At 41.4% G+C, this 18,612-nt stretch overlaps 1 protein-coding gene across 2 annotated transcripts in view; it reads right to left on the reverse strand.

Annotated features, from left to right (window-relative positions):
* LOC126253711 (phospholipid-transporting ATPase ABCA1-like) overlaps window positions 1-18,612 on the reverse strand; it is a 466,051-nt gene that overhangs the window by 352,428 nt on the left and 95,011 nt on the right. For both annotated transcript variants that reach the window (XM_049955246.1, XM_049955245.1), the window contains exons 4-5: window positions 15,875-15,978; window positions 5,244-5,402 (exon numbers count right to left, since the gene is read on the reverse strand). In XM_049955246.1, the coding sequence (XP_049811203.1) occupies window positions 5,244-5,402; window positions 15,875-15,978 (263 nt within the window). The remainder of the gene's footprint in view (window positions 1-5,243; window positions 5,403-15,874; window positions 15,979-18,612) is intronic.

An 18,612-nucleotide genomic window follows, 5' to 3' on the forward strand; every position in this document is an offset into this window, starting at 1 on the left:
AGAAAATTCTAATTTTTTCCATCCTCATAAAAATAATTTTCCAATTTTCCACAATAATCATTTACAGCACTGATACACTCTTATTTAATTAAAATCTATTTCCTGAAAGTTCGTCGTCATCATCTTGGACAGTTTCCAGCCTCTGGCCAGGTCTGTATGGAACATAGCCCTCTCCATCATCATCTGTCTTGCCACCATCTCATCGTCTTCACCTTGGACTGGTCTTCTCCCTTCTTCTGGACACATTCCTCTACTCCTTTCACCCATCTGTCTCTCCGTCTTCCTCTTGGTCTCTTTCCTTCCAGCTTCATCTCGTGTATCCTCCTGGGTATCCTCTTCTCCTCCATTCTCTTAACGTGTCCATACCATCTCAGCCTTGATTTCCTCTATCTCCTCCTGTAATGGTTCCACCTTCCTCTCATTTCGTAACCTGTCTATCTCTGTCACTCCAATACCGTTTCTCAAGAATTTCATCTCACTAGCTTGTACTTTGCTTTTCTCTCTTCCTTTCACAACCCAGGTTTCAAAAAATGGTTCAAATGGCTCTGAGCACTATGGGACTCAACTGCTGAGGTCATAAGTCCCCTAGAACTTAGAACTACTTAAACCTAACTAACCTAAGGACATCACACACATCCATGCCCGAGGCAGGATTCGAACCTGTGACCATAGCGGTCGCGCGGTTCCAGACTGTAGTGCCAGAACCGCTCGGCCACCAGCGGCCGGTGCAACCCAGGTTTCTGATGCGTATGTCAGGATCGGGACATAGTATGACTGGTATATAACCTTTTTACTGATTTGGGGTACATCCTTGCTCAACATCAGGCTTCTGACACTCTTCTGAAATGCTGCTGCTTTTCTCCCCCGCTCATTCACTTCTCCGTCATTTTTTCCATCTTCCTGTATCTGGCTTCCTAAGTACTTTAAACTCTCCACTCTCCTCAATCATTCCCCACCAATTGTTACTCCCATTGTTCCTCTCTCCATCTTTCTTGTTGTGATAATCATCTCACTCTTACTTATACTAAATTTCATCCCATATTCTTGTATTGTTCGTTCCCATACATCCAACTGCTCTTATACTTCCTCCTCCTTATTCCCCCTAATCATCAGATCATCTGCAAACACCATAGCTTTCATCTTCCTTTCATCGATTATTTGTGCTACTGTACTCATTATATCATCCGTCACTACAATGAATGGTAATGGTGTAAGTGCACTTCCCTACCTCAAGTCATTCCTCTGTTCAATCCAAGCTGATCTCTCTCCTTCCACTTTCACGCAGCTCACACTTCCATAGCACATTTCCCTCATCCTCAAAATAGTCTGTTTTGCTACTCCTCTGTTCTCCAGGACTTTCCACGCTTTGTTTCTACGTACACTACCATATGCTTTTTCAATGTCCAGGAAGGTCATTAGTAGATCTACTTCATATTCATGGTGCTGTTCTTGCAATTGTCTTACAGCAAAAATTAGATATACCGTGGACCTTCCTGTTCTGAAGCCATGTTGCTCTTCTCTCATTTTTCCTTATAATTTTGCCCGAATTCGTGCTTCCAAAATTTCCTCAAAAATCTTTGCACAATAACTCATTAATGTTATCCGCCGATAGCTCTTGCACTCTTTTCTATTTCCCTTCTTAAAGATCAGGACAATTATTCCCTTCTTCCAGTCTTCTGGGGTCATCAGTCTCCACACAATTTTCATTACTCGTTACAGCCATTGTATCCCCACCTCTCCTGTTGCTTGCACCATCTCTACACTTGGCTCATCCAGACCAGGTTACTTCCCTCCCTTCATCTTGTCCAATGCCTCTTCCACTTCTTCCCATGTAAGGTGTTCTTCTATTTGCTGCTCCTCCTCTTTTTTTCTCTCCTTGGCTTGTTCCTCCTCATCCAGGTCTCCATTCGGGTTCAGGAGTTCTTCAAAATACTCCTTCCACATATTCTTGAGTTCCTCCTTATTCTCTACATCTTGTCCACTTTTGTTCACCGTTAGAGCATAATCTGTCCTACCGTTCTTCCTCTTACTTTTAATCATCCTCCATCATTCTAGTCCACTGTTCCATCGACTTTGTTCTTTCCTCCGCCACCACTCTTTCTGTTTCTTCCTTGCTTGCCTGATACTCTTCTCTTGTCTCTACTGTTCTCTTATGGAACCATACCCTAAAGGCTCTATTCTTCTTATGTATCATATCCTTTTTTTTATTATTCCACCAGGGTGTTTCTTTCCATCTCTTTTTGTTGCTTGTCCTCCCACATATTGCTTCCGCCGCTCTTACTAATGTTCTCTTGAATCTACCCCATTCCTCTTCTGCCATTTTTGGTTCCTCCTTTTGGATGCTTTCATTTACTACTTGTAGGTACTGTAGCCTGCTTTCTTCCTCCTTCAACTTCCATACCCTTATACATCTTTTTGGTTTTCTGTCCCTTTATTATCCTTAGTCCCTCTCAGGTTCATTACCAGCAAATGGTGGTCGCTATCCAGAGCCTCTGATGGTATTACCTTAATGTCAATGATGTTCCTATTCATCTCACTATCATACAGGGAGTAGTCAACTGTCGACTTTCTCTTTAAGTCTTGACTGTACCAGGTAATTTTGTCGCTCTCTCTTTTCCTGAACCATGAGTTCCCAACCAGCAAGCCATTCCTTTGACAGAACTCCAGTAATCTTCCACATTCCTTATTTCGGCAGCCCCAACCCTCTGGTCCAAGCACACTTTTGCAGCCTTGTCTTTCCTTTCCAACGTGTGCTTTTAAATCTCCCATTACTATCATATTCTTCCTTCCCATCTGCTTCTGCATTTCCTCTTCAAACTCTTGCTTCTCCTCAGAGGTGCAACCCACCTGCAGTGCATACACTTGTATTACCTCTATGGTCATCCCCTTGAGTGATATTTTGGTCTTCTTCATCCTATCACTTATTCTCTTCACTTCCTCTTTTAATCCATCTCTTACTACTATTCCAACTCCATTTCTCCTTCCCTCCTCATTTCCACTCCACTACAGTCAGTAGCCTTTCCTCAGTTCTCTCCTTCCTTCTCCTTTCCATCTCATTTCAGCTAACCCCAATAGGTCTAACTTCCTTCTTTCCATCGTGTCTAGCATCTCCTCCACCTTTCCAGTCAATGTTTGTATATTTAATGTTCCAAATCTTAGTCCGTGTTTATAGCTAGTTCACTGTCAATTAAATCTGTCCTTTCCTTCAAAGTTACTGTCTGAATTTCCTAGTGAAAAAAAATAAATAAATAAAAATAGCCACAAAGACCAATCTGGATACTGTAATGCATGAGGAATTATTACAAAAATCAGATTTCACATTTTTGTCTTTGCAAAATCCAATGCTTGAACAAGCATAGTGCCTTAGTGCAAATGCACTTTTATGCAAGCTCATCTTGGTCACTACTTCTACTCACTACTGCTTCTAAACACTATGTATGCAGTCCATTAATACTGTAGAGTAAGAGTGAGCCTCTTTTTTACCATTTCCAAATAGTCAGTTATAATGATACTCAATGAGTTTAAAAACAGTCATTATCAGTTTACTTGACAATAAAACAGTGTTGTTGCTGCACCATCACCTTTGCCAACATACTTAGTTTGATAAAAATTCTCTTGAGGTCACAGAACAGCAGTAACAAATGATATAGTGCAGGAACTGGCACAAACTAGATGAAGGCATTATCCAAGCATGGAAAAGGCCACAACTCAATTTAGAGGCCATAATAGCCAATTTTGAAGAAAGTAGTACACATAATACACAGTAATTCCAGTAGCCTTTTGTGATTAGCCTATTACGCAAGTCTCTAGCATTTCAGACAGAAGTCAAGCATTTTCTCCTTGCAATTTTATGACCCAAAAAGAATGTCATGCCCTGCTCGTCAGAGCTCATAATCTTGTGAAAATGTTCTGCCGCTCTCTGAACTACATCTGCCAGCACGAAAACCATACATGCAGAACTGCTGTATGGCGCTCATCCTATATAACAAATGTTGTGCTTAAATAGCTTGCGAGTCCTCATACGATTTACAGATGTATTTTTATTGAGTAATAGTTTCATTTGGATTATATACATGTCAAAAACAATATACATATGCCCAGATAGCAGGATGGGACAGGCACTCATTTTCTACACAATCACAGCAAACTTCATTACAAGCAGCAACAACATATGCTTTTCATAATAAGGACACACTGTTCTTTACTCACATGTATGTTTGAATGTATATGCAGATGTACATGTAGATGTAGAATGTATTCTTAGAATTTGTCCATGTGTCAACACATGACCTCTGTCAGTAGACACTTTATACCTACACAAAACCGCAATTTAGTTGATCACTGAAAACTTTCAGCCTTTACCGGCAGTTTCTTCCCAGTTTTCAGTCAGTAAGTTTTTTTTTTTTTTTTTTTTTTTTTTTTTTTTTTTTTTTTTTTTTTTTTTGCTTGTGTGCGGAACCAGAACATATGTGAACTCCAGGAAAATGGGAAAATGGTCCACAGTATTCATTGATGTAGATGCACAGAATTTTGTCAAGATGAGTGACATAAGAGATCTTAATTATTGCTTATAATTTACAATATATATATAATATACAGCCCATCAGTTACATAAGTTTTATGTAATAACCTTGACCAGGTTGTTAATCATTTATAGACTTAAGAAAGGACGTATAAATGATACAAAACGAGTACTACATACAATTTACCTTGTTTAAAACATCTAAATATGTATCATACTGATGTAAGAGTTGTGTATTTGATACATTTCAGCCCTTATCATACTACTAACACCCAGTGAGTGGTGTGCTGTACGCGATGTTTACCTGGTATCATTCGGTCCAATGTCTACTCTTTTAACATGCTGCACTTATGTAACAATTTTTACTGTTTCCAGATTATTGTGTTCCATATCATTCTACTGTTTGACTACTGCTCCTTAGCTCATTATGTATGTTTACTGTTTTAACGTCATGTAATTTATGTAAGTACCAGTTTTATTCCATGTTCTCCTTTTCAGAGTTGTGAAGTATTAATTACTATAGACATTTATTTTACAATTTGTTTAAAACATCTGTTACTTTCCTTCTCAAGAAGGTTTTACATTAAACTTATGCAACAAGTTGGCTGTATACTTTATATACCGAAAATGAATTTATGGTTGCCGCTGTCAACCATGTTTAAAATTGTGCTTCCAATTTAATTATGTAAATTGAGTGAAATTCCCTTCTCCTACCACTTACCTTTACACCTGTTTCTTTCTCACTAACAATACGCTTGAGTATTGTTGAACACAGAAATGAAAATCCCAACACAATTAGTACTGCGAAAAGTTGACCCAACACAGTAGGTGAAACGTGTGTGGAAGGTGGATAAGGGAATTTCTGAACAAGCCGCGTAATCTGTGGAGAAAAGAAACAATAAGTGACAATTCACCAGCACACCTGAAAACTCTCCTAATTAGAAAAAACATATTAGCCCAATTAAAATACTAGGATAACTGCTACTATGAGGTACAGCTAAGTGCATTTAAAATACAGCTGCTTTTAAAAGGTTTTTTTAAGTTTTATTATCAAAGCTGTGAGAATAGCTTCCTCTACACAGCAAGCTTTTCTGAATACAATGTTGGCTTCTGTAGTACACAGTATTTTAATATATGAATTGTGGCAATACCCCTCCATGCAGACTTTACAACCTATAGTGTGGCAGGTTAGCTAGCTGCCTGTGAAATCCTGCTGCTGGGACCAGGCTATTATGTCAGAATGACTGAAGACTCCAATCCACCCCAGTCATGGAATGAATTACCTCTCGCCAAGGCCTGACACTATACTGCCTTGGTCCCCAATGTGACCTAAGACTGGGATCAGTCATAAAGATGGGCAGGGCCACTATAAATACATGACACTCAGACCCAGCAGTATCTTGTCTTGTCCATGACTATCAATACCGAGGCATACTCCACGGGAGCCAACAATCCAATGTGGGCTAACCATTTTCATCTGCATCTAGTCACTGTATCTGCTAGCTGCTTGCCTACAAGCTGTGGCTAAATATGCTGATACCGGGGCTCGAGGCAGAGCCACCAATAGGGGACCCACCTCAACGGTAACTTCAACCAGTCTCTGGACATCCCCAAGAGGACTTGGTTTCGGAGCCTGCACGCCTTGCACCACATGCTTGACTAATTGCCGGAACAGCCTGCTGTCCATAGACAAACAAACCTGCTGTCTGCCGATGCCAGAAGAGCAAAATGCTGACACTGGCAAATCACTAAGCCAATGCTCCTGCCTGGTGACCACATGCTGCATGCTGAGGTAGCTTCTGCTGCCATTCGCCATCTTCAGCTACTGTACGGGCACCTTACTAGTTAAGAATGTATTTTTCAGTTGAGCTCTACTGATATCATGACGGCTGAGTAGCCAGTGTTATGCAACCCAGCTACACGTATACTCTGCAAGCCAGTGTACAGTGTGTGGTGGAAGGTCCTGTAGTACTTCTAGTCATTTCCTTTCCTGTCCCACTCAATTGTCTAAATGCCTCCACATGAGCCCTAATTTCTCTTATATTATCTTCGTGATTGTTACACAAAATGGACAATGGTGGCAGTAAATTGTTCTAAAGTCAGCTTCAAATGTCAGTTCTCTAAATTTTCTGAATAGTGTTCCCCAAAGAGAACATCATCTTTCCTCCAAAGACTTCCATTTGAGCTCCCGAAGGATCTCCTTAACACTTCAGTGTCGTCTGAATCTACTGGTAACAAATCTAACAGACTGACTCTGAATTACTTTGACATCTTCCTTTAATCCAACATGGTACAGATTCCAAACACTCAAGCAGAACCCAAGAATAGGTCTCCCTAGTGTACTATATGCAGTCCCCTTTACAGATGGACCACACTTCCTTAAAATTATGCCAATAATCAAAGTCGACCATTGCCTTCCCTACTACAATTCTTACATGTTCATTCGATTTCATATCACATACCTGGGAACCTATTCCGTATGCTTGTACTTTCTTTACCAGTCTGAACTGGAGCACCATGTCAAACACTTTTCAAAAATCTAGGAATATGGAATCTGACTGTTGCCCTTCATCCACATTTCACAGGATACACCTTCCTGATTCGTGTACACAAGCTTTTCCCTCTGAAGGAAATTTATTATATTTGAACTGATAATATGTTCAAGAATTGTACAGCAAACTGATGTTAACAATATTGGTCTGTAATTTTGTGGGTCCACTCTTTTTCCCTTCTTATATACAGGAGTCACCTCCACTTTTTTCCAGTCACTTGGGACTTTGTGCTGGGTGAGAGATTTGCGATAAATGCAAACTTAGTAAGGGGTCAATGCTGTAGAGAACAGTTTGTAAAACTGAAAAACCAAATCGGGATTCCATCCGGACCTGATGACTAATCTGTTTTCAAGGTATGATGTTGGTAGAAGTTGTATGCTTCACACATACATCTTTTTACAGACACACAAATCTTTGCCCATCATCATTTGCTTGTTCTCTTTTGAAATGAGAGAGCAACAGCTTTTGTTTCGTCAGCTTTTTCCGAACTTTGTTGTTAAATCATGGTGGGTCCTTTCATCCTGAATCCACTTACTAAACACATACATATCCAGAGCAAGATTTACAATCTGTTTAAAATTTGCCCTCAATTCCTCTACGTCCATCATACTAGAAGAAAATGATGACAATTCATTGTCTAAGTGAGATGCTAACTACTACTTAAGTAACCATAGTCACTATGATGACAACACGAGCACTAATCCCTGTCTATATACTGATGCCATTGATAAGTTCAGACTTCTTTATAACTACAAGATCTAAAATATTTCCACAATGTGTAGGCTGACGAGCTAACTGCTCGAGATAGCTCTTAGAAAACATGTTCAAAAGTATTCTGTAAGACTGTCTGTCTGTATCCCCTACAATGAATCCACTGATGTCCCAGTCCATAATCAGTAGGTTAAAGTCGCCTCTAACTAGTGTCTCACAGTATTTATGCGCTACTGACCGTAGACTTTCTTCAAATCACTCTAAGCCTGTCACAGCGGAATCTGTGGTGGCCAGTAAAAACAACCAACAATTAACTGGATTTCAGCTAGACCTGTTATACACAACCAGATAACTTCACTGTCACACTGCAATTCAACCTCAATAGAGAGACGACGACGGCGATTTCGGTTGATGGGGTGCTCGATGTCTTAGTCATCAGTGCTCTAATGAAAACTCAGCATGCAAATCCCATGGGTGGGAACGAAGGCTGTCCCCACATGCAGAGCAGTTTATAGTATATTACAGACTGCTGCCCTTTCCCACCAATGAGGCCTTGTAACCCTGGAACCGGTGTCTACCAGGATTGTGGGCAGATCTCCAACGAGACTGAGGGCTGCCAGCCAGAGGAGGAAGTCGTGTGTTAAAGGGCTATGCCTGACGCACAATCTGGTAAGCAGATCTTCCTTCCAGCAGCGAGGCTGATGCGAAGTTCGCCATGCCTTTGTGGTTGATTTGAGTGACCGCAGTTTTTCTCTGTCACCTGCAGCCAAACAATCTCCCACTGACACATGATACATCTGTCAGAAAATGAGATGATGGCATGCAACAGCATGGAACATTGATGGACAGCACTGTCCCAACATGCTTCCTTGGAGGCTTTGTTGGTCAATTTGTTTCCCTGTATCCCAATGTGGCCATGTACACAGCAAAAGATCACCTCCATGCCACGATTTTGGAGCCGCTGTAAGGAGTCATGGATGAGCTGACTCAGCTGTTCTACTGAATACATTTGGTGAAGTGCTTGTAGTGAACCAAGCAAGTGAGAACAGACAAGAAACCTTGTACGGTGATGTCTGTGAATCCTCTTCAGTGCCATCAGAATACCATACAATTCAGCATCATAATTTGTAAATTGTTCTGGAAGATGCACCTTAAAAACACTACCAGGGAAAACAGCAGAACAACCAAGAGCATTTTCTTGCTGGGATCCATCTGTATGAACAATGATAAAACTGTGGTACGTACTTAAAATAGATGAAAATAAAATCTGGAGTACAAGTTTTCTTGTACTGTGTAAAGCTTAAAATCACTTTGGGCCTCTGAAGATGCCAAAGTGGCAAAGCATTCCATCCCTGGCTGTGAATTTTCATACCTGAGAGATCCAGATCCTTGAGTCAGTCTGTAGCACATATACCAACTGGCTTGGTCGCATGGAGCCATTTCCTGAACAGTGGGTTGGACCACAGACCTAAATGCCAACAACTGAGGAGATGCAGAGATTTTCAGAACCTGACGAGCCAAAAGGATATGTCGCCGAATCCAGAGTGGCGGTTCACCAGCCTCTGCACATAGGCTTGAAAATGGGCGTCCAAAAGGCTCCAGTCAATATCTGAATGCCCTCATGATGGACTGGATCTAACATCCTGAGATAGGAAGGACAGGTCGATCCGTAGACCACACTGCCATCTAAGCGTGATCAAACAAATGTCTTATAAAACTGCAGGAGGCGGGACCTGTCAGCTCCCCATGTTTTGCCAGTAAGACATTTCAAAATAGTCAATGACTGGAAGCCCTTTGTTTGTAGGTCCTTCAGGTGTGGGAGCCAAGTTAATTTCGAGTCAAATAATAAACCCAAAAAGCGCACAATGTCTCAAAAACGTAAAATACAATCCCTCACTGTGAGCACTGGTTGGTGCAAACTCCGACGAGCATGATTAAAACTGACACATGTAGTCTTCCCAGGTGAGAACTGAAAACCTGTTGTCTGGGCCCAGGTTTCCAGCCTCCTAATGGTCAGCTGTAGTTACCTTGTTGTCATCTTAAGATCAGAGGAAAAGTAGAAGATTGCAAAGTCATCCACAAACAAAGAGCATTGACAGGTCTCCTGACTGGGGAGGAAGTGTCATTGATAGCGATTGCAAACAATGTGACACTGAAACACTGCCCTGGGGCATCCCATTCTCTTGAACATAGCAGTCAGACATGGCATCATCACCAATGTGATAAAGGAAACACCGGTCCTCGAGGAAGGATTGGATCAGAAGCAGCAAGCATCCGCTTAGTCCCCATTCATGAAGTTGGCAAAGGATGTTGTACCTCCAAGTAGTGTCATATGCTTCTTGGAGGTCAAAAAACACACAAACCAAATGGTTTCGGCGTAAAAAGGACTCCTGTATTGCCATCTCCAGTAGAATTAAGTTGTCAAGGGTTGAACATGATGATGGTGGTGGTGGTGATTATTATCATCATCATCATCATCATCATCATCATCATCATCATCATCATCATTATTGGTTTGTGGGGCGCTCAACTGTGCGGTTATCAGCACCCATACAAATTCACAACCTTACTCAGTCCAATCTTGCCACTTTCATGAATGATGATGAAATGATAAGGACAACATAGGCACCCAGTCATCTCGAGGCATGTGAAAATCCCTGACTCTGCTGGGAATTGAACCCGGGACCCCATGCTCGGGAAGCGAGAATGCGACCATGAGACCACGAGCTGTGGACATGGGTGGAACAGTACCGCCTGAAACCACACTGGGAGTGGCTCAGGTGACCTTGGGATTCTAGTAGCCAGACGAGGTGGCGGTTGACCATGTGTTCAAGAGTTTTACCCATGCAAGTGGTAAGGGCGACAATCCGGTAACTGTTTGGGGCGTTATGATCCTTGCCTGGTTTCCAGAATGAAATTAATATTACCTCCTTCCAAGTCATGGGGTACTGTCCATCAAACCAGATCTGATTGAAACAAGAGAGGAGGTGTCCTTTCGCTTCAGGGCACAGATGATGAAGCATGGCATAATGGATCTCACATCAGGTCCTGGAGCAGTGTATGTGGCTGCAGACAAAGCTGATTCCAGTTCCCACATGGAGAATGGAAGGTTTTAGACTTCCTCATTATGCGAGAAGAAATTGAACCTCCTCATCTCTGCAGTCCTATGGAACACCTGAAAAGCAGGAGCTTGTCTGGATGGCGTAGTAACAGTAAAGAAGTGTTCAGGTAAATCCTGAGCCATGTCTTCTGCAGTGTCCACCAAGACCCCATTACTTGACAAGGCTGTAAGGTGGCGTGTACTACCCTTGCCTGAAATCTGTCTTATTGATTCCCAAACTTGTGCAGTAGAAGTGAATCGATTAATGGATGTCTGAGTTCCCTTCAGGAAGCCCTCTTCTGCTCTTTTATCATTTGCATCGCAAGTGCTCTTGCAGATCTGAAGGTATGAAGATTGTCTGTATTTGAATACCATTTGAAGTTCCACAGGACTGTTCGTCTGGCCCTGATTGCCAATTGACAGTCATCATTCCACCAAGGTACAGGCTGTCATCTAAGGTGGTTACTAGACCTGGGGAAGGACTGTGGCAGCCCATTGTATCTCACAAGTGATATGGGCAGTTGCCTCCTGTGCACAATCCTTTTGTTCAAAAATAGCCTGTTTACTGTACTGCAACCCATTTGCCCTTTGCATCATCCACCTGTGTGGTCTCCTGTTAGCCACCGTCCTAGTTGGCAGACAGGTCCACACTGGGAAGTGGTCACTAGAATGTAAATCTGGAGCCACTTTCCCACTAAACTGAGGCTGCAACAGCTGGGGAACAAAAACAAAGGTCAATGGCTGAAAAAGAAACCCTGAATCTTTGGAAAAATGTGTCATCTGAGCCGCATTCAGAAGGCAGACATTCTCAGAATGGCCGATTCGCTCAATCATCCGACCCCTGGCACAAATTGTAGCCGAGCCCCACAGCACATTGTGTGCATTGAAGTCCCCCACAAGGAGGAATGGGTGTGGGGGTACCCGAAAGAGTTCTGCCAGTGTGTCTGCATCCAAAGCGTCATTAGGGGGAAGGTACAAAGAACATGCTGTGATATTAAAGGGTGTGAGAACTTTCACAGCAGTTGCTTGCATGGTCGTAGTAAGAGGGACAGGAGAGGAGTGGCATCTGTCATCAATGAAAACAGCCACTCCTCATTTAGCCCTGTATCCAGTAGTATCATCCTTCCTGTATGCATGGTAGTCCCATAATGCAGGTGTGTCGGTGACATTAAGATGTGTTTCTTGTAAGCAGATGCAGAACCATTTCTCCTGGACCAGTAGCTGCAATTCTTCCAAATGTGAGTGACATCCATTCGAATTCCATAGCAACACAGAATTCCCTGTGGAAGCCATTAGTTTGAAATGACTGTTCTTGTCTTTCTCCCTCAGAGGCGGTGATTTACCGGGAAGGTCAGGAGGAATGTTAGCTGGTTACTTGCTTTCCGGTTCCTCTGATTGGAAGCCCATATACTCAAGAGCATAGTCCCCATCAAAAAGGAAGAGAGCTTGCCGATCCAAAGGTTTAAATATCACTTACAACTATTTTTCAAAGGATGTTTGTCTTTAGCGACGGGAGAAGGTGGTTGCGTGGGTTGCGGGGATGGCTTAGTTAGCTACTGACGTTGGGTAGTGGAATGTGGCTTAGGTGATAAGCCTATTGCTGATGGCTTCCAAACAACTTTAGTTTCGAGTGGAGTGTTTCCCCCACAGGTACATCGCAAGTGCTTGTGCTTGCACTTGAATCTGTAGTCTGAGTTTGTGAGGAGGCATCACATTTAGTGACTGGTGTCTTAAGGGCTGATGCAAAAGAAGTAGCAAAAACCAACGGTCGCATAGCTCCGAGAGCTTTTTCAGCTTCACCACAAAGTATAAATCTTGTTACTTTCAACTCCTGAATGTTTCCTTTCCGCGTTGTAAACCTCACACTTTCTGCTCCACATTGGGTAATGCCCGAAACAGTTTACACATTTTGGAGGAAGTGTACAAGAATTGCCCGATTCATGAGCTAAGCCTCCACAATTGCCACATGTACCCTTCCCATTACATCCCACTGTGGTATGGCCAAATCTTTGACAGTTGTAGCATCGCATTTGGTTAGGAACAAACAGGCGAACCTTAAGAAGGATATAGCCTGCAAGATATGTTCAGTTAATTCTGGAATACTAAATGTTAGAATAAATGTTGCCGATTTTTCAAATCTCCCATTGACTCTCCTCATATAGTTCTGCACTTTTGTGGCGCTCTTAGTTTTCCATTTCTCACGTAATTCTGTAGGTTCCACCTCCATTATATTTGATCGGGTAACCACGCCCTTACTACAGTTAAGGGTGTTATGCAACTCCGTCTCGACTGGGTAGTCATCTAACACCTCATATCCTTGAAGCTTAGATATTTGGTTTGAATCAGCAGTTTCAACTAGAAGTGTTCCATTATTAAGTTGTTTGACACTTTTTACAGACCCAGCAATATTTTCCAATGCCTTGTCAATATAGAAAGGGGAGACCTTCTCAAAGGTTCCCCCTGTTCATTTGATTACAATGGAAGTGTTATGGCACACTAATAACCTGTTACTACGATTCTGAGGCTTCTTTTCGGGAGGACTGACCAACTTAGCTCTCTTTGAGGAGTGGGTGTAGGTACTACCTGATGGTACATCTGTCACGTCAGAACTAGTAGTTTGATGAGAGCATTCCATAAGGATTCCACGAGATGCTAGGGAAACAACCTTCATGCCTGAGCAAGCCTTATACAACTGGGGGGGGGGGGGGGGGGGGGCCAGCAGGTGCCCCAGAGGTTACCTGCTAGATACTGTTTTACCTCAACAGCCATTCACCTCATCAGCGCTTAGCACACCTTGAGGTTGAGGTTTTTTCTCCCCCTGTTCTCTGAAAAACACAACATTCCACCACTTGGCTGCATGGTGATCGCTGAAGCATGCCCAGAGCTTAAGGTGACAGAAGGCTGACAGTGCTTACCAGTCCCAAGCTAGGAACCCTGGGTTCACCAAACCCATGCTCAGCAATGCGGAGCCCTTAGGGGTCAATAGAAATAATATTTCTGTCAACTGCAATTAACAATCCCCCTCCAACGGTGTCTAATATGTCTTTCCGATACACATTCCAGGATTTAGTAAATATCTCACAGCTTTCTACTTCAAGTTTCAGCCAGCTCTCGGTGACAAGAATAAATTGAGCACAAGAACTTTTCTGGAGGGCATTAAATTCAGGAACTTTGCTATGAATACTTCAACAATCCACAAATAAAATTTAGACTGGCAAGTGTCTTCGCTCTGAATGTGATCTGACTTCGTTATCTGTGCATCATTTGGCAAGTGTTCATCAGAGTACCTCAAACTACCATCTAGCCCAAAAAACCTTCATGTGCCCTCCACAGATACCCCACTATCTGAGTAGTTACTTCCTTTGTGTAGTGCACCCCTGACCTATTCAGGTGTCTCCTACAATTCCCCGCCTGATAACACAAGTCCAGAACTCTCCAGCCAAGACCTGTCACAGAGTCGACGAAGCCTATAGTTAAGATGCTACACTCGACTCCAAACCAAAGGACCCCTATCAACTCTGGAAGCAATCCTGCAAATGGAAAACTAGCAGCCTTTCATCACTTCTGTGAGCCACCTGTAGGAATTGTGGATGGCCTCAGAACCCATGTGACAGGTTTTGGTGCCAACATGAGTCACAACTTGCAGAGGACTGCACCCTGCACGCTCGATAGCCACAGGCAAGGCATCCTCCACATCTCCAATGAGGTGCCCCGGCAGACATACTGAGTGCATGTTGGCTTTCTTTCCAAGCCTCAATGCTACCTCCTTAAGGGGCTCCATAAAATGCCTAACCCTGGTGCTCCCGATAACTAACAGCCATGTGACAGTGTTGAAAACCACAATGTTTCAATGAAAATGAATACTGCTACATCCCAGCTACTTGCCTGTCATTACAGTTACCTGGAAGACACCTGTGGTCAGTTTGTAAATGCTTCATGCAGGAGACAGAACATGTTCCAGCAATATAAACATGGGATGGTACACACACCATGTTTGTGGTAACATTCTGGACAATAACATCAGCTGGCTGGTTTGTTGTCAATAGTACCCTCTGCAGTCAACACAAAAATGTATGGCACTAGACTCATTCCGAGAGGCACCAGCTTCGTCACCAGCGGCATGAGTATTACCATCAACAGTGCCTCATTCGCAGGCACTACTTTACCTAGGTGAATCATGTGCCCTCTGAGTGATAAGCAGATATCCTTGGGCTGGGCAGGCATTCAGGGTGCCATGTATTGGGTGCCATCCAGCTGCTGCGGGGCATTTTAGTTTGCTGAGCCAACTGAGGGCCATCTCTCTGAATTGTCCATATAGCCCACAGTTTTAATGCAAAAACAGGACCCAGTTGTCAACGCTTTACCTGGACTTCAGCATCTTCTAAGTCCTCTATGAGCTGCCAGTCATTCACCTCATGCAGTCCTCTGCTATCTTGGCCTCCACTGCCAAGACCTAGTATCCAGAGGTCTTAGATTTTTTCTGTGATTGTGCATTTCAGACAGGTGTCCAACCTGTGGTACATCATAATATAGAAATTTATTCTGTCAGACTTACAGTGAGGGTGCTTAATTACAAACTGTAAATTTAAAGACTGGTCACTGATCATCAAGCAATAAGACAGTTACCAGTTCACATCACCTCAAAAAGTAATGTTTAGTTTTCTGTGACTGATTTTATTACAATGTTTGTGTTGCTAGTAAACTGTTTATCATTCATTACCTGCCTGGGAACCTGCTCTTTCTGCATTAGCCCATACTAGTCCTTATCAAGTACGACATGTGTCGAAGTTTCACAGCTTTTCAACACTGCCATTCAGCCAGAAACTCTAGAGCTTTTCATCAGCTGTATACATTATGAAAGCCAACATTCACACACATCACACAATTTGTTTGGCCACTGTGTTTCAGATTTGCTCTGTTAGTCCTTTTAGAAACACAAACACAATAAATTTTTTCTGCATAAAGCAATAACAACATAAGCTCACTTACATTTAAGTCCTTATTGTGCACTCCAGACTCTTTTCTGGCCATATCAATGAAGAAACTGTCAATGTACAGTTGTAATGCTGCTACACCAGCCTTTATATATTGTTCTGTGTTGAAAAAAGTAAACAAATATCTGATTACAAAGAGATATAATAATGAAAATAATCATTTTAATAGTATACCGTAATTGGGTGATGCTGAGGGAATTAGATTAGGAAATGAGACACTTAAAGTACTAAAGGAGTTTTGCTATTTGGGGAGCAAAATAACTGATGATGGTCAAAGAGAGGATATAAAATGTAGACTGGTAACGGCAAGGAAAGCATTTCTGAAGAAGAGAAATTTGTTAATATTGAGTATAGATTTAAATGTCAGGAAGTCATTTCTGAAAGTATTTGTATGGAGTATAGCCATGTATGGAAGTGAAACATGGACGATAAATAGTTTGGACAAGAAGAGAATAGAAGCTTTCGAAATGTGGTGCTACGGAAGAATGCTGAAGATCAGATGGGTAGATCACATAACTAATGAGGAAGTATTGAATAGGATTGGGGAGAAGAGAAGTTTGTGGCACAACTTGACTAGAAGAAGGGATCGATTGGTAGGACATGTTTTGAGGTATCAAGGGATCACCAATTTAGTATTGGAGGGCAGCATGGAGGGTAAAAATCGTAGAGGGAGACCAAGACATGAATACACTAAGCAGATTCAGAAGGATGTAGGTTGCAGTAAGTACTGGGAGATGAAGAAGCTTGCACAGGATAGAGTAGCATGGAGAGCTGCATCAAACCAGTCTCAGGACTGAAGACCACAACAACAACACAACCGTAATTGGATACATAAAAAATCTGCTCACCAACTCATGGCAGGAGAACACATGTATGTGTATATAAAAAAGGAACTTCCCTTCACCCCTCTTCCTTCTCCTTCAACCCTTTTGCTGGAAGAAGGGGCCACTGACTCATAAGCATGCACAAGTAAAGCCCTTTTTTTTATATGAGTGTTCTCCTGCCGCCACTTTGTGAGTAGATTTTCTATACATCTACTTACATTATTTTGATTATAAAGAGAGATTATGTAAAAATTATATGAGTTCTTATTAACATACTTCTTTCTAAACAGAAATATTACACACTTAAAAAGTTCACAAATGCTGATTAGAGGCATGGATGGGAAAAGCTGATACTAAACAATAAATCAAGATAAAACGTGGACACAAAAACCTGTTTACCTGTTACTGAGACACTTCTGCTCCTAGTTACCGAGACAGTAGTAGGTATGTCACACATACAAACCTTTCCCACATTTACATGTAACAGAAACACATATTTTATACCAACTTCGATTAACACCACTGAGGCCGTAACACATGAGTAACTGTAGAACCACTGCCTATGCCAATAAACATAAAGAGTATCACAGGTGATGTGAAGTATAATCCCATGGAGTTCCCTGCAGTATACAAGGTGCATCATATGTCAGATGAAGCAAAAGTTAACAAAGTGGCAGAATAATGGATACATTCATGGGCTAAATTAATCAACAATTTATTTAGAGATTTCTGAAAAATTATTTTTAATAAGTTTTGAGGCCAAATACATATCAAAACTGAATTTTTAAACGAGTTAAATTTTTAAAATAGTCACACAGTAAAATAATTTTGTCTGTACGGTTGTGCATGTGGTTGTATGTATGAATGTGTGTACTACTGCTGGAAACAGAATTAGTGTTTGAAAGATACTGTGAATGCTGTTCTCTGTTGTGTGTTACTGTTCTCCATACCCCAAAAGACATTTGCTAGAGTACCTATAGAATTCCTGATACACAGTCCAACCAATTCACTGGATGAATTTTTCCTGTTTCGCAGGGAAACTGGACAATGTATAACAAAGCAAGGTGGGATATTTTACTTCCCCTCTTGTTTTGCCATCTGCCGCCTTAGAATTTGTTTTTTTGTTTGTTTTTTTACCATTAACATAAGTGAATGTAATTTGCATTTTCATACAAGAGAAAGACAGATCCTCAGTTTTAAAGAATATAACATCAGATCTACTTTTGTGCTTAGTTTTATGCATGTAATTGACTTTCTAATTTATTTTGACTATGCCTAGTTAGTATCTTTTGTTATGAGGTGAAATGAGTAACTGTTTCATAACTTGAATTCTATTGATGACATATAAAAAAATATAAGTTCTCTAATAATTGTAAACACTTGGAAGACAAAATGCTAGTATTCTTAAAGTATCTATTTAGCTCTATTCGAAAATATGTTAGCAAAGTAATTAACAGTTTTGTCAAAAGTATTGTTTGCATAATATATTTATTAATTTTGTGATTTAAACAAATAATTCGGCTTAACCCTTGTAGCAGAAGAAACTGTTAAAAGGAACGAATTTTTCGATATATGCAGTTAATTTAATGAGTTAAGTTTTAATTGTAATTTCCGTAAATTTAACTTTGAACAATGTGTAGTTTCAGTACCTACTATTGTGATGATACATAAGGGCCCAATTTTTTGTCGCGAAACATGTCAGTCGACGGCCTAGTTTCAGACGAGAAGCCTGTGCTGGTTAGAACAACAACAATGTATCAGTGAAATAAGTGTTACACAATTAGGCCGTGTATTTAAACAATGGCAGTGTCTGCTCCATATGTACCTTTCTAACCTTCAAGAACAGTTAATTTTGTGGTTAAGTTTTTACTGCCCGTAGATGTTCAATAGTAAACTATTTTAGCAGCAT

The sequence above is a fragment of the Schistocerca nitens genome, chromosome 4 (assembly GCF_023898315.1).
Source record: "Schistocerca nitens isolate TAMUIC-IGC-003100 chromosome 4, iqSchNite1.1, whole genome shotgun sequence".
NCBI lineage: Eukaryota > Metazoa > Arthropoda > Insecta > Orthoptera > Acrididae > Schistocerca > Schistocerca nitens.